Here is a 16,409-nt window from a genome sequence, read left to right on the forward strand (position 1 = left end):
GTCCTTTTCCGGTTGAGACTAACCCAGGCCCCCTCGCCTTTTGCACTCCGGGAAGCGTAGTTCGGTCGCAATGGCCGTGGCAGGCTGGACCCCAGCGCGCTCTCAGAGCATGACGGGAGTTGTAGTTGAGGGGCGTCCCGGGAAGGTTCCCGGTGACGCCTTCTGGTCCGGGGGCGGGCGGTCACAGAGCTCTTTGGCTGAAAGCAGCAGGAACTGGCGACCGAGAGGAGGCTCTAGCGAGGCCTGGAAGGCTGCACAGCCAGGCAGGGGAGGGGGTGCGGGGTGGGGGCGGCCAAGTAGCGCTTCTGACCGGCTGCTGGGGTCGTGACCGTTCGGGGCAAGACCTGGCCAGATCCAGCCTAGAGGCCTCGCTTTCTTCGGGCCTAATATTCAGTGGCCGGGTAGGCCTTGCCAGAGCCTCCTTTTCTTGCGGCCACCCGGGATTCCTGCCCTGATTTTCTGTCTGGGAGATGGCCTCGCCGAGTCCCCCGCCACAGCCAAAGGTAAGTCGCCCCTCGGAGTATCCCCGTTCTCTCGCCTTTACCTAGCTCGCTAGGCCGCGCCACCGCCCCCGCCCCCCTTTTCGGGTCTTTAAGGCCAGCGCGGTGCAATGAAGTACCCCCTAATGTACTGGGGAGCCCTTCGCGATCACACTGCCCAGTGGCTCCTTTTTTCAAGAGCGACTTGCTAAATCTAAAGAAAATTAGTAATGCTCCAAACTAGCGTTTTCATTTATGAGTTCTTCCAGGTGAGGTTAGCTTTTTTCATCCTCCTTTGTGTCTTCTACACCTGCCCCATGCCTGGACCCAAAGTAGACGCTTAGAAAAATTAACATAATTGAGTTGAAAAGGGTCGTAATTGAGTTGGAACGGGGCGATGAGGTGCAGGAAACTTGGGAAGGCCTTAGTGCAGCTTACTAAAATTAAATATTAGGGCATACTGGGTAAACCTTATCCTTAAGCTCCTCACTACAGAGGACAGAGATCCAGCTGTGTTTTCCTCTAATTTGAGGTGTCTGAATTTTGTCGGGTCCCAGAATTGAGCCTCACTTGTAACTCTTCGTTATCATGTTCCTCCTAGCCTACCCGGTTCTGATAAGTGGTTGTTTCTGCTACTTTTAGCGGTAGAATTGTCCTTGAGACAACAAAACTGACTGCAGAAATCATACTATTTCAGGGCTTGCTGACATTTGAGGATGTGGCTGTGTTTTTTACCCAGGAGGAGTGGGATTATCTGGATCCAGCTCAGAGAAGCCTGTATAAAGATGTCATGATGGAGAATTATGGAAACCTGGTCTCACTGGGTAAGAATCTGCTGTTTCTTGGATCAGAATAGCTAAGAAACTGTAAGAAAGCAGAACACATGAACTAGTACCATACCAAATGGCTTTGTTTCAAGGCTCCAATTCAGACCTTTCAGCCATGAATTGTTTCCATGGCTCTCATCCCTACAGTCCTTGCAGTGACCAAAATACAAGCTTTTCTGGCTTCCATCCTCGTAATCTCATTCCCATATTGCTCTGTACTTTCCCTCCTAGCTCATCCTCCCACTGCTTTCCTCCCACCCCTTTTCTCTCTGCCTTCTGGAGCCCCTGTTTCTCTTCACATGGTGTTCCCTACCCCTCCTGGCCTTAACTGAAACCTGGCACTTTCCCAAGGACACTACTTCTCTGGCAGGGGCGGCTTATTCTCCCACATCCTCTTCCTTCCCCATCCTTTGTCTCAGGGCTGAAAGGGAAAAATAATTGTTCTCCTGACTTTTCAGTACTGTTCGCAAAGCATTCATTTTCCATCTTCAAACGTAATTTCTCTTTTGAGGTCTCAGCTATCTTGCTCTACCCTCTTAATTTCTTTACACTATCATCTGTCAATTTTTTTTGTTGTTGGTGTCTCACTCATAGATTTTGTCACATTTTGGAATCTCCTCTTTGTTAACCCACACCATCCATCATGCAGTATTACTTCTGCCTCAGTGTATCTTCAAGGACCCTGCTTTTCCATTCCTATTAAGCACCTCACATCAATGATCACACTCAGTTTTGTTATAACAGGCAAATTTTAAACCCCAGTATCTTGTATTTTGACTAATACCTTATTCTTTCTCAGCAGTAGATGTTTATTGACTATAACTAAACAAGTCGACAAAACAGACATGATCTCTGCCCATGTGGAGCTTACTGTAACTTCCTACCTGTCTACCTCTTCTCCTCTCCTACTGAACCTGTTTATTCTTAATCTTTCCTGTTCCTTGACTTCCTTCTTTCCCCCCAGGCTCTTAGTTCCCTCTTGCTTCACCTTCTCATCTAACCCATAGCTGCTGCTGCTAAGTTGCTGCAGTTGTGTCCGACTCTGTGCAACTCCGTAGATGGTAGCCCACCAGGCTCCCCCATTTCTGGGATTCTCCAGGCAAGAATAATGGAGTGGGTTGCCATTTCCCTCTCCAATGCATGAAAATGAAAAGTGAAAGTGAAGTCGCTCAGTTGTATCCAACTCCTAGCGACCCCATGAACTGCAGCCTACCAGGCTCCTCCGTCCATGGGATTTTCCAGGCAAGAGTACTGGAGTGGGGTGCCGTTGCCTTCTCCGCTAACCCATAGACCTATATATAAAATGATGACCAGCATGCTCTCTTGCCACTTTGTCATTATGTGCTACCCATTCTGCACACTGGAAGTCCTGTACTGGTTATAAAATCTGCCTTTTTCTCTTACCTGATTTGCTGAACACAGCAAGAGAAGTTCTGTAACTGAAAGAATTGATGCCCTGCATATATACAGGTGGTTTCCTTCTTCTGGATATAAAAACCCAGTGTTTTTTTTAATAAAAACCACTTTTTATATCTCAGCAAATTTTTTTATCATTGATTTGCTCCTACCCGTTTCTTTTAGTGACTGTTTCAGAAACTTTTGAGTTTTCCTTGGGTTCATCACTCAGTGGTGGACCTTACCTTCTGTTTCACAGAGAAGATAGAGACCACCACGCATGAACTCTCAAGTTTTCTACCCCTCATTGCACACATAAGGTTGCACATTCTCCAAGAACATATCAGTCTTTTTTCCGCTGCCCCCCCGCCACCTGCCCCACTCCCCGCCATGTAATTTGATGATAGGTATGTTCATGGCGCCAGAGCTCTCCTTTGAGCCACAGTCTTTCTTGCTGCTCCTGTAATGTCCTACTTGTTTGCTTCACAGCCAGATTTTTGTAAGAGTAGTTAATGTGTATTCTCTACTTCTTTACTTCCGATTATCTCTAAGCCTCTTTTTGTACCTCTGCCACTTACTTTCAGTTGTTTAACATTCATCAGTAATGACCCAATTGTCAAATACAGTAGATTCTTTTGGGACATCCATTTCTTTATAGATATTTGAAACTCTTTATTGCTTCCTTCTATTTCTTTGCATTCTCAGACTTTCTCTCAGTCTATAAACCTACCTTGACAGATCTTATTTATACTCAGGTAATCAAGTATGTCATGATAAGTTCCAAATCTTTATCTCTACTTAAGTAGAGAGAAAATATGGAGCCTAACTGCCTAAATAAAAATCCCAATTCCACTACTTACAAGACTTGTGACCATGGGTGAATTACTTAACCTTTCTGTACCTGTTTTCTTTTTTTATATAAAAATGGAAATAGTAATAATACAAATCTTAGGATTATTGTGAGCATTAACTCAGTTAATACATGTAAAGCATTTAGGACACTGACAAACACATATTAAGTACAATGTATAAATGTCAGTTGTTACCTTCATAATCATTGTCATTATCTTCTCTGTTGAACTCCAACTTCTTAGTCATCTCCTTTTGAAGACCACATAAGTAACTCACATCTGGCAGATCTCAAGTTATCTACCAAGATATAAGGGCCTCCTCTTCAGAATTCAGTACTCCATTCTCTGTGCTGTCTTTTATACACTTCCATTGTTGAATTATTATAGTGTACCATAATCATGTTATTTCTCTAGGGAGACTGATCTTCAAGAGGATAGTAACTGTATTCTTTCATTTGATTTCTCCAGCACTTAGCACAGAGCCAGGCATATATTATATGCTTCTTAAATATTTGGGTGACTGAGTGAGTATACTTAAGACTCAGTATCTTTTGGCAAGATTATTGCACTAGCTTGTAATCTAGCTCCTTGCCTCCGGTCTCCCTTTCTTCTAATATATTCTCTTTATTGCTACCAAAGTGATTTTGTGTTAGTTAACTGCTTACAACTTCTGTGATTTCTGACACCTTAAAGGATTTTTTTAAAAAAATCTTAATTTCTTGTCCTGCATACTGGAACCACCTTATATAGCTCCCATGTAGCTTTCTAGCCTCATCTGTTGTTTTCAGGATACAACTTCAGTCTCCAGCCATATCAGATGCTAGGTTTTTTTTCCATTATGCTATGGTATCTCTGAGTCATTGACAGCTTTTTCCACCCATATAGTGTCCTGGTTGATAATATCAGGTGAATGCCCAGCCTTGCCTGTGCCTAGTACTGTAAAATAGCAGTGAGCCCATCTGTGATCTCCTGCGTTCAGGCTCTCTTTATTGTAGCTGAAATACAGCTTTTCATGAGTTATTATTTCTTCCTCCACAATCTTTTCATCTTCCTGTATAAATTCTGTATCCACCCCCTTGATTTGTGCTCCGTTAATGAGAGATTACGGTTACTCAACTATTCCAGTGTAGTGTTTTCTGGCATTTCATCCTGTTACTCTACTTAACACAACTCATCTAGCTTTGTAATTTTGCCTCTTCCATGCTGATTTTTCTTTAAAACCTGCAATAACTACATTGATGACAGTTTGATCTCTCAGTTCTTGACCTTTCAGTTCTTTCAATTAAAATAGACTTCTTCAGTTTTGATAACTTCCCTCCAGACTGCTAGAGCCAGATTGGACCTTAGTCTCTTTCCAAATATTTATTCAACTGCTCATTCATTCAATAAATAATTATAAAGCATTGTGGTTGGCCTAAAAATGCAAGTCCTTCCCCATTCTCTCATTGTTTTGTTTTGTTTTTTTTTTCCTAGAAAACTGAGAGAACTGCACTTTGAGGCACCTGTTTACTCTAGAAAAATTAGCTTTGACCAGAGGATGGGAACATACAGTACAAGCATGGCAGGTACCTCAGAAGGTGGTTATAGCTACCAAGCCCAGGTCTAATGGCTAGTCATTTCCAGGCTGCTCTGTTTGGAAGCCTAGATTCACTTGTTTTACATGTCTCTCTATTTGACCTATTTGTTTTCATGCCAGTGCCTCTGTGTTTTATTTACTTTAGCCATATATTATATTTCACTTCTAGTAAGATAAAGTCACTCTTACATTCTCTTTCAGGTTATACAGTTGACCCTTGAACAATATGGGTTTGAAATGTGAGAGTCTACTTGTTTGTGATTTTTTTCACTAAATACGTACTACAGTACTATACTGTCTGCAACTGACTGAATCTGTAGGTGCAAAACCATTGATACAGGGGGCCAACTTCAAAGTTATATGTACATCTTCAACAGAGTGGAGGATCAGTGCCCCTAACCTTCATGTTGTCCAAGGGTCAGTTGTACTTAACTCGTTTTCTGCATTCTTCCAGTTGAAATTTAGATTCATTGGGGTTTTTTAATTGGTTCATGCGATTTTGGTTTGAATAGTTAAGTTGTTAGTTGGTTTGGGAAGAAGTAAGAGCTTTATAATATTGACTGTCTTTGGCAATTGGTTGATTCTAGTTAACTGTCTTATGTTCCTCAGAAAAATTGTATGGATTCTTTTATGGATCTTGCATTTCTTGTTAGATATATTCCTAGGCCTTATGGTTTTTAATATGAAGAGCATATTTCTTTTCCTATAATATTTATTAACTAGCTATTCTTGGTAAGAACCAGTATTTGTTTTATATCTTAGTCCTTTCATAGCTATTATATTTCATTTAATTCTTCTGGGAATTTTGGGTAGGTGGTCATTGTTGTTTAGTTGCTAAGTTGTGTCTGACTCTGCAACCCTGTGGACTGCAACATGCCAGGCTTCCCTGTCCTTCACCGTCTCCCAGAATTTGCTCAGATTCATGTCCATTGAGTTGGTGATGTCATCTAACCATTTCATCCTCTGCCACCCATTTTCTCAGAATTCTCCACTATGACTTGTCTGTCTTGGGTGGCACTGCACGGCATAGCTCCAGCTGCATTGAGTTATGCAAACCCCTTTGCCACGACATAGGTGCGATCCATGAAGGGGAGGCAGTCATACCATCTGCAAATAACGTAATTTTGTACTACTGCTTTGAGTAAAACCCTGGAAAAATTTCCACTGAGTAAATGTTATGAAGAGACTTTAACACAAAGTCTCAGAAAGAACTTGTAATCCAATGGAAAATACAAACTGAAGTACAGTGTAATAATAGCTATAATGCAGTTATAGACAAGGGATGGTCATGAAAAACAGAACACTTGAATCATCCAGTGGATTAAGTGAAGGAGCTTTATAGAGGAACTATTGCATTGCATTGAATCTTAAACCAAGAGATTCTCAAGTAAACAATGCCAGTGGATAGTTCATAAATGAGATATGCAAAGAAATACCATAAATGACTAAAGCATAAGCAATTTACACACTTAAAGTGTGAGAGCATGGGAAGGAGAGTGAGTTGAAGCTTAGAGACCTCAAGAAGTACTGAATATCATAATGTAGAGAGATTTGGTTTGATTTTAGAGATAATAGGTTCTGTAGGTAGTTACATGATTAGAATTCCATTTCATGAAAATCTTTCTGGATTCAATGAAGTAGATACAGCCTAAAGACCAGAGCCAAAGATCATTAGTTGGCTTTTGCGGTAATCTATGGAAAACAGAGAGGGCAAATGCTAAAGAGTAGAATCATTGATTTTGGTGATTGATTAATAGTAAGAAAAAAGCAGAAATCTAGAATGATTTCCTGCTGTGATGGACAGTTAATGCTTCTGAAGGGAACATGATTAAAGGTGGAGATGGACATGACAACAAGTGATGATGGTCGTGTTATTTGTGAGACCTTTTTGAGACAGCTTAGTGGCAACATTCAGAGAATGTGTGTAGATACAGCATGATGAGGATATAAACATGTATAGTAATATCCTTAAACAATTGAGGAGAAGAGAAATTCATGAGAGAAATGTATTAGAAAAGGCCAAATAAGAAGTACGAAGAGAACTAGAATACAATAGCATAGAAACCAAAAACAGTGTAAAGGAATGGGAGTAGTCAAGAATATCACATGCTGCAAGTAAAATAAGGACTAATAAATGTCCGTTGCATTTATTACTTGAAAGTCATTGGTGATTTAATGAGAAGTTCCTCTAGATACTAGAAACAGAAACCAGATTTTATAGTAGATTATCAAGTAGATTGAATGGGAAGAGTGTGGAAAACATAGTTAGAAAATGGAGAGGTACAGTGTTGAGTTTTTTTTCAAAGCTTGGATTTCATCTAGAAAAGGATTTCAGGTTCAAGATAAAGTTGGATATATTTTGTATGTTGGTAAGAAGGTGTACACGACTGAGCGACTGAACTGAACTGAACTGAAGAAGGTGTATGTAGAATTCTATGGAGAATACAGATTGAAGAAAGAGGAAGAAATGGTAATAATTGAACAAGTGCCCAGAGGCAAGTGGGATCGAGAGAGAGAGTAGATGATTTAGCCTTGGATAAGAATGGGATATATCTTCATGTAGCAGTGCAGGTAATTTTAGGTAGGAGGCAGATTGGTGAGGCAGTTCTCATCCTTTTTCTTTGCGTGAGAGAAAACACTCTACTGAAAATGAATTTGAGAGAGAGTACTGTAAGTAGCCTTAAATAAAAATAAAGTTTCTTAGGACAATAACAGAAGAGGAGTTTTTTTGGAATAAAATAATGACTGGTTTGAAGTAAGTGAAAAGAAAATTCAAAGATGACTCCACAGTTAGAAGATTATAAAATTGAAAGAAAAAAGGAGGTATAAAAAAAGGAGAAATTGTTAGGGTCAAATAAGAATTTAGTGGTGATTGAATCTTCTCATGAAGTTATCCACCAGACAGCAAGAGATAGAAAATCAGAAAAGAAGTCAGAGGCAGACTTAAATGTCCCATATGCTACTCTGTTTTATTATAGACCATTATGTTATCTTTCTTCCAATGCATGCAAGATTATCATTTCTCGGATGTCATGCAGACTCCCAGTTGGAAATGGATAGTTCCAATGTGGGTCTTATATCTTTAGAGGAACGAGACTCATCTATACGTGAAGAATGTGGTATCTGTGGTAGGTGAAGTCATAAACTACCACAGACTATTCTTTTTCCTAGTTTCTTCCATTAGCTCTAAACATGTTCTTTTTTTCCTGTTTTTCTATATAATAGAATCCATATCACTTCAACTCAGTTTTTTAAAGCCATTTATCTCCGTATAGGAACTGTTTTACTTAGTATTTTATTTGTCATATTCTACTCTTTCCCTATTTGTACTTATCATCCATTCCACTTGTTAAGAGGCTTCTTGCCTTATCTCTAAATTCTCATTCATTTTGTTAATACAATGCCGGGAATGCTTTTATTTGCAATAAATTCTTATTAATGAATGAATTGTTGTTTCCTCTGGTTTTTGTCTGTTTCCTTCTCAGCATCATTTTATGTGTTCTTTTCTGTCAGTTATTTGGCTTATTCACATTACAATAATGCTACTTCATCCTAAGTTTTTCTGAACCTACTGTTTTTTTCCATGTTGTCCTTTCTTTTCTGATAGCTAGTTTATCCTACTGTGACTTATTTTACTTCTTTGTTACCCTTTCTTTAAGGAAAACATTTCATTTTATCAGAAAACTAATAATAATATTTATATAGCTTGTACTGTTTGCCAGGTAGTTTTAAATGCTTTATGTATTTGAACTAATGTAATCATCACAAGGGTGCTGTGATATAGTGAACTACATTTTATGCACATAGTAGATTATTTTAATTATCTTATTTTTATGACAGTTTCTCCTTGCTGGCAAAGAACTAAGCTGACATTTCTGTTTTCCATTTATTCCAGATGTTTTGAACAGAGATAAGGATGAGGAACCAACTGTGAAACAAGAAATTGAGGAAATTGAGGAAGAAATGGAACCACAGGGTATAATAGTTACAAGAATCAAAAGTGAAATTGACCAGGATCCCATGCATAGAGAAACCTTTGAACTTGTTGGTAGGTTAGATAAACAAAGAGGAATCTTCTTATGGGAAATACCAAGGGAATCTTTGACCCAGGAACAAAGAATGTTCAGAGGAAACACTAACATTATCCGTAAGAGACCAAATTCAGAAGAGAAATGTCATAAATGTGAAGAATGTGGAAAGGGTTTTGTCCGTAAGGCTCATTTCATTCAACATCAAAGGGTCCATACTGGAGAGAAACCTTTCCAATGTAATGAATGTGGGAAAAGTTTTAGTCGCAGTTCATTTGTTATTGAACATCAGAGAATTCACACCGGGGAAAGGCCCTATGAGTGTAATTACTGCGGAAAAACCTTTAGTGTGAGCTCAACCCTTATTAGACATCAGAGAATCCACACTGGAGAGAGACCCTATCAGTGTAATCACTGTAAACAGAGCTTCAGCCAGCGAAGAAGCCTTGTTAAACATCAAAGGATTCACACAGGTGAGAAACCCCATAAATGTGGTGACTGTGGGAAAGCCTTCAGTTGGAAGTCACACCTGATTGAACATCAGAGAACACACACTGGTGAGAAACCCTATCACTGTACCAAATGTAAGAAAAGCTTTAGTAGAAATTCTTTACTTGTTGAACATCAGAGAATTCACACTGGGGAAAGACCTCATAAATGTGGTGAATGTGGGAAGGCCTTTAGATTAAGTACATATCTTATACAACACCAAAAAATCCACACTGGTGAGAAACCTTTTCTTTGTATTGAATGTGGAAAAAGCTTCAGTCGGAGCTCATTCCTTATTGAACATCAGAGGATCCATACAGGTGAAAGACCTTATCAGTGCAAAGAGTGTGGGAAAAGCTTCAGTCAACTTTGCAACCTTACTCGTCATCAGAGAATTCACACAGGGGACAAACCCCATAAATGTGAGGAATGTGGAAAAGCCTTTAGTAGAAGCTCAGGTCTTATTCAGCACCAGAGAATCCACACCAGAGAGAAGACTTATTCATACAATGAAACCAAGGAAAGTTTTGACCCAAATGGTGGTCTTGTTATACAACAGGAAGTCTACCCTAAGGAAAAATCTTATAAATGTGATGAATGTGGGAAAACTTTCAGTGTCAGTGCTCATCTTGTGCAACATCAAAGAATCCACACTGGTGAAAAACCCTACCTATGTACTGTATGTGGGAAAAGCTTCAGTCGGAGCTCATTTCTTATTGAACACCAGAGAATCCACACTGGAGAGAGACCCTATCTTTGCAGACAGTGTGGCAAAAGTTTTAGTCAACTTTGTAATCTTATTCGACATCAGGGTGTTCACACAGGTAATAAACCCCATAAATGTGATGAATGTGGGAAGGCCTTTAGCCGGAACTCCGGCCTGATTCAGCATCAGAGAATACATACAGGAGAAAAACCTTATAAGTGTGAGAAGTGCGACAAAAGTTTTAGTCAGCAGCGCAGCCTTGTCAACCATCAGAAGATCCATGCAGAGGTGAAAATTCAGGAAACCCATGAATGTGATGCTTGTGGTGAAGCCTTCAATTGCCGCATTTCTCTTATTCAGCATCAAAAATTGCATGCTACATGGATGCAGTAAATGTGGAGAAATACTTAAGTTCAGTTTGACTTGAGATCAGGTACCCAAGTGCAGTTTCAGTATGGCTCAGTGTGAGTCACACTTAGTGATCAAAGCAGATTCTGTTTGGCCTCAGGCACATGGTTTCTAAAGATTCTGTGAATAATAGGCAGCTGCCCACATGCAGTTGAAGACTTCATTATTCATTTTGATCAGAGAAAGACTCAGTAATTTAAGCATCTTTTTTTTTTTTTTTTTTCAGCATCTCTCAGTGGAGAGGTTAAACCCAAGTTCATAGCACTTAATTATAATTAATAAAAGGGAGAAGAACAAAGTTGCATATGCCTAGGGGAGTTGGAAGCAGTTGATGTTAGAAAACTCAGTCCTCTGGCACCGAAATATATGGTGGTTCTTTCAGTTCCACAATGTGTTTGGCTGTGTATGCCAAAGTTCAGTAGTTAAACATATGATTATGTTTTCAAGAAAACAAAGCCCCCATTTTTTTTTAAGAACTGACATCCAAAGCTGTTGTCCTTGTTAAAGCTGGTTTGGCATGTGGGTTAAAGGCAGTTCCAATGCCATGTGGTTCCCAGATCTGTGAAATGAGTGGACCATTAATTTTACATGTAAAGATTATGTAACAAACCTAGCAAAGGTGTTACCAAGGAACCTTTGGGAGTGCCTTTTTTTCCTCTAAGATGGGCCCAAAAAGGTAGAGGAAGACACTGTTCTTTTTGTGTGCTCCATTCTGTGAAAGATATTTGTAGTCCTAGACAGACTAAATCTTATTCCTCTACTACCAGTAGCATGTGAAAGTGTAAATATTTTGATTACTGAGAGTTGGAAATAAAAAGACCTGGAGTCTATGCTAGGAAACAGATATTTTGGTATGCTTTGGTTTTTATGGTAACCAGACTTTGCATGCAATCTTTATTTCTGGTTCTAGGGCTTCCCTTAGTTAATGGTTATTATAAACCTATAATTCATTTGTTCTAGTCATTAAATATGATTTGTTTTTTGCTTTGTGTAAGAGTTTATTTATTACTCCATTGTAAAATCTATCCTGTCAAGTGCATTACTGCATTTAAAAATTAGAATCAAGAATTTAAATTGCTCTCATTTGTTCTACTTCTGACTAGTTACTTTTCCTGGGATAGTTCAATTGAGGTTAAGTCTTTCATTCTTAATTCCAAATCACCAGCACGCTCTTATTCTAGATTTCTTAATAGTTTAAGCAAAAGACCTCACTTTCTCCTATAACCTAGACATTCTACTTTTTCTGCACCAGTCGTTCCCCAGCCCAGGTTCACAACTAATAATGGGGCTCTTAGACCTGTTCTCTGTTTTGAAAACCTAATGCAAAGTGTAGTTTTGCGGCATGCACACTAAACATTTTCTCTGCTTTTTGCTGAAGTTGCATTGTTTCATGTATGGTTATCTAGCTGAGCAGAAGTTCTGGCCGTTGACTTCACTGTAATTTGGGGCCATGGTTCAAGGTGTTCCCACTAAAAGTACATAATTTTTAACATACTTGAATGTGAATCTTGCATCTTAGCTCCAAATTCCAGTAACAATGAAATGGTTCTTATGTGTTCAGTTCATTGGTTACAAAAAAGCATAGCCAGGAAGGTTTTAGTTTTTGTTTTTAAGCAAGTCCACTGCAGTATACACTACTTTTTTCCAAGAAAATGATAGAAATAGGCAGGGGGGTTTAGAGAGGGATATGAAGTTCGTAGAAGACCGGGAAGGAGAAAGTTGAATCTTTCAGGAAGAAATGACGCCTAAGATGAGACAATCGAGTACTAGAAAAGATGAATACTGTCTGAAAACAGGGTTGTGAGAAGATCTGGTAGCTACAGAGTGAACTCGTGATAGGAATGTGACAAGAGGCAAGACTGCCCATAAACAAGCATCATGCTTAAGAGACAGGACTTGATTTCTGCCTAAAATCCCATGGTAATGTTTTTCTTCTATTTATGATATGTTGAGTAAGGACACATTTTAAGAATACAGTTCAGTTTTCACAAGTAAACCCCCAAATAACTGGTATTCCACTTAAGAAATATTACAGGTACCCCAGATTCTTGTGTACCTTTCCAAATATACACACATCTTGTGGTGCCTTCATTTTAACTCGAGGTGATGTGGAAATGAATAGGCCAGAAAAAACTGGTTCTTGACCTTTCTTAGATCTGGGGATCTTAACCTCAGAAAATTGCACAAAGGAAGGGTTCAAGGGCCTGTCGTTTCCATGTTAACTTCAAAGAGTCTCTTAAGAGTAGTACTGTTGAGAGGTTGTGGTGCCTTTAAGGCCAGATGAAAGAAGGTTATGAACTTGAAAAATGCAGAGTAAAACTTGATTGCTAGTTGGATGAGAAAGGCTGAAGAAGAGAAAAGATTCAGAGTGGGTTTGGCTGGTTGGTACTCAATCCTGAGGGTGGAGGAGGAAGAAGGTGCACCTAGTGTGGAATGAGGAGATTAATTACTCAAGTTTTTGAGCATGTAATGTTTGGTCTGTGAGAGATGTCTAAAGATAATTGGAGATGTAGATACGGTGCATAGGGAAGATCTGGATTAGAATTTGATTTAGGAATTCACCAGTGCTTAGACACAGAAATGAATTAAGATTTAAGGAGAAAATAAATCCAGAGCAGAATCCTGAGGGCCAGCCTTGTTGAGTGACTGGGAAAGATTCAAAGGAGACTGAGAAACAGCCAGAAGTGTGGAAAACCCAGTGTGTGCATGCTTAGTCACTTCAGTCGTGTCCAGCTCTGTAACCCTATGGACCATAGCCTGCCAGGCTCCTCTGTCAGTGGAATTTTCCAAGCAAGAATACTGGAGTGGGTTGCTACACCCTCCTCCAGGAAATCCCCAATCCCAGGATAAAACCCACATCTCATATCTTCTGCATTGGCAGGTGGGTTCTTGACCACTAGCACCACCTGGGAAACCCAGTACATAGTGATAATTGGTACAGGGAAGTGACCTGGAAGAGTGCTGCAGAGATGTCAAATAGGGTTGAAGGGTGTCCTTTAGATTGGATAATTAGAAAGTCGTTAATGAGTTCTGTAAGAACAGCTCCTGAAATAGAGAAGAGCCAGTTTTAAGGGGCTTAAATATGTCTGAGGAGTACATCAGTTCTCAAATACTGTAAATTCATGGTGAAAAGGTAACGTCTACATTCAAATGGTAAAACAAGGACAATATAATGTCTTTGTAAAAAAGCTAAATTGATTCGAGATCTTAACCTTATTCTGAAATAATGCCCTGCTTAGAAATAAAAAAGTCCTTTCATGAAATAATAGTAATTTTGGTCTGTGATTGTATGTCTTTAGTTCTAAAAGCATGACAACCCTTTTTGATTATTCTTAATTTTGCTGCTGCTACTGCTAAGTCGCTTCAGTCGTGTCTGACTCTGCGACCCCATAGACGGCAGCCCACCAGGCTTCCCCGTCCCTGGGATTCTCCAGGCAAGAACACTGGAGTGGGTTGCCATTTCCTTCTCCAATGCATGAAAGTGAAAAGTGAAAGTGAAGTCGCTCAGTCATGTCCAACTCTCAGGGACCCCATGGACTGCAGCCCACCAGGCTCCTCTGTCCATGGGATTTTCCAGGCAAGAGTACTGGAGTGGGGTGCCATTGCCTTCTCCGATTCTTAATTTTACTGGTCTGTAAAAGGGAATAAAAAGAAGGGAAAATTTTTAAAGAGAAAAACTTGAGTATTTTCCCATTCTGAATAGATAACCAGTTGAGGGAGAAACTGAAGATAAGGGAGAGCAGCTGAAAATTGAATTATTAGATAAGCAAAGATGAATTTTAGCCCTAATGGGAGGACTTATTATGACAGCTTTTTTCCTCCCAATTGGGAGAAAAGTAAAGAGTACAGATTTAGTGTCTGGCTGAGGGAAGAGAGGGCTTCTCTGGTGGCTCAGCTGATAATCTACCTGCAATGCCGGAGACCTGGGTTCAATCCCTGGGTTGGGAAGATCTAGAGAAGGGAATGGCTACCCTCTCCAGTATTCTGGCCTGGAGAATTTCATGGACTGTATATAGTCCATGGGGTTCAAAGAGTTGGACTCCACTGAGCAACTTTCACTTTGAGGGAAGAGAAAGCAATGGAATACACTTGAGATGACCCATTTTCCAAAAATAGTCAAATTCATGAGAGGAAAGGAAGAGGGGTGACTACCATGAGCAGTAGAGTTGGGAACCTTGTCAATAGTGATAGTTTTGAGTAGCCATTAGGGACAATGGGAAAGAACCAATCAAAAACTTGGGGAGGGCTTTTGGGGTTTTATTTAGGGCCCAGCTGAAGGAAAAGGCTGAACTTTTAATGTGTGTGCTCAGTCTCTCAGTCTTGTCCAATTCTGCAACCCCATGGACTCTAGTCCTCCAGGCTCCTCTGTCCATGGAGTTTTCCAGGCTAGGATACTGGAGCAGGTTGCCATTTCCTACTCCAGGGACTCTTCCCAACCCCGGGACTGAACCCACATCTCTTGTGTCTCCTGCATTGGCTTTTATGGCAGTATTCAGATTCCTTGTGGGAATTAACATATGGAACAGTCAGAAAGAAAATTAGGGTTAAAGCAGATGAAGCAAAATATTAGATGTTTTGGGGTTCTCCAGAGAAAAAGAACCAATAAACCAATAGGTTAGATAGATAGGAGCTTCCGTAGTGACTCAGCAGTAAAGAATCTCTCTGCAATGCAGGAGGTGTGGAGATGCAGGTTCAAACGCTGGGTCAGGAAGATCCCCTGGAGAAGGAAATGGCAACCCACTTCAGTAGTCTTGCCTGGGAAAGTCCATGGAGAAAGGAGCCTGGCGGGCTACAGTTCATGGGGTTGCAGAGAGTCAGATACAACTGAGCAACTAAACAACAGAATGATAGATTATAGGAATTGGGCTCCCAGGTGGTACAGTGGTAAAGAATCTGCCTGCCAATGCAGGAGATGCAAGATACGCAGCTTCAATCCCTGAGTCGGGAAGATCCCCTGGAGTAGGAAATGGCAACCCACTCCAGTATTCTTGTTTGGAAAATCCCATTGACAGAGGAACCTTGCAGGCTACAGTCCACGCAGATGCAAAGGATCAGACATGATTTAGCAACTGTGCATAGCACAGCACATGTGATTAGAATATATGATGTCCCATGGCATGCTCTCCATATGTTGGAGAACTATGAAAGCCAATGGTGTAATTCAGTCTGAATCCAAAGAAGCCTAAGAACCAGAAACACTGATGTCCAAAGAGAGAAGAGGGATGCCCAACTTGGGCAGAGAACAAATTTGCCCTCCTTCACCTTTTTGCTTGATTCAGACCCTCAACAAATTGGGTAATGCACTCAGCATTATTGAAGGCAATCATCTTCACTCAGTCTACAGACTTAATATGCAACTCTCAGAAACACCTTCACAGACATATGTTTCTCCAATATTTGTTAGTCCACCAGAATTGAAATATAACATTTTCATCATGGTAGATAACAGTTTAAAATGAGCAGGTGAGAGAATTCCCTGGTGGTCGAATGGTTAGGACTTGGCCCTTTCACTGCTATGGGCCTGGATTCAATTCCTGGTTGGGAAATTGAGATCCCACAAGACATGCAGTGTGGCCAAATACATTAATAGAGTAGGTGAAAGGAGTCTTTGGTGGCAAAAAGAAAATAAAAAAGGAAGCTAACTACTGTA

At 40.2% G+C, this 16,409-nt stretch overlaps 1 protein-coding gene across 4 annotated transcripts; it reads left to right on the forward strand.

Annotated features, from left to right (window-relative positions):
• On the forward strand, positions 12–11,748 carry ZNF189 (zinc finger protein 189). 4 transcript variants are annotated; one of them, XM_005684247.2, is made up of 3 exons: positions 12–503; positions 1,177–1,303; positions 9,024–11,748. In XM_005684247.2, the coding sequence occupies exons 1-3, from the start codon at positions 471–473 to the stop codon at positions 10,742–10,744; spliced, it is 1,881 nt and encodes a 626-aa protein (XP_005684304.1). In that variant the 5' UTR covers positions 12–470; the 3' UTR covers positions 10,745–11,748. The 4 variants fall into 4 exon arrangements, with proteins under 4 accessions (XP_005684304.1, XP_005684305.1, XP_017908026.1 ...); XM_005684248.3 differs by having other exon boundaries at positions 103–503; positions 1,219–1,303; XM_018052537.1 differs by lacking the exons at positions 12–503; positions 1,177–1,303 and adding an exon at positions 5,032–5,117.

Source organism: Capra hircus, chromosome 8 (genome assembly GCF_001704415.2).
Source record: "Capra hircus breed San Clemente chromosome 8, ASM170441v1, whole genome shotgun sequence".
Classification (NCBI taxonomy): domain Eukaryota; kingdom Metazoa; phylum Chordata; class Mammalia; order Artiodactyla; family Bovidae; genus Capra; species Capra hircus.

Coding starts and splice junctions, on each gene's coding strand:
- ZNF189 (XM_005684247.2), top strand. CDS start 471: ATGGCCTCGCCGAGTCCCCCGCCACAGCCAAAG. Junction 504..1,176: donor GTCCCCCGCCACAGCCAAAG/GTAAGTCGCCCC, acceptor ATACTATTTCAG/GGCTTGCTGACATTTGAGGA. Junction 1,304..9,023: donor TGGAAACCTGGTCTCACTGG/GTAAGAATCTGC, acceptor CATTTATTCCAG/ATGTTTTGAACAGAGATAAG.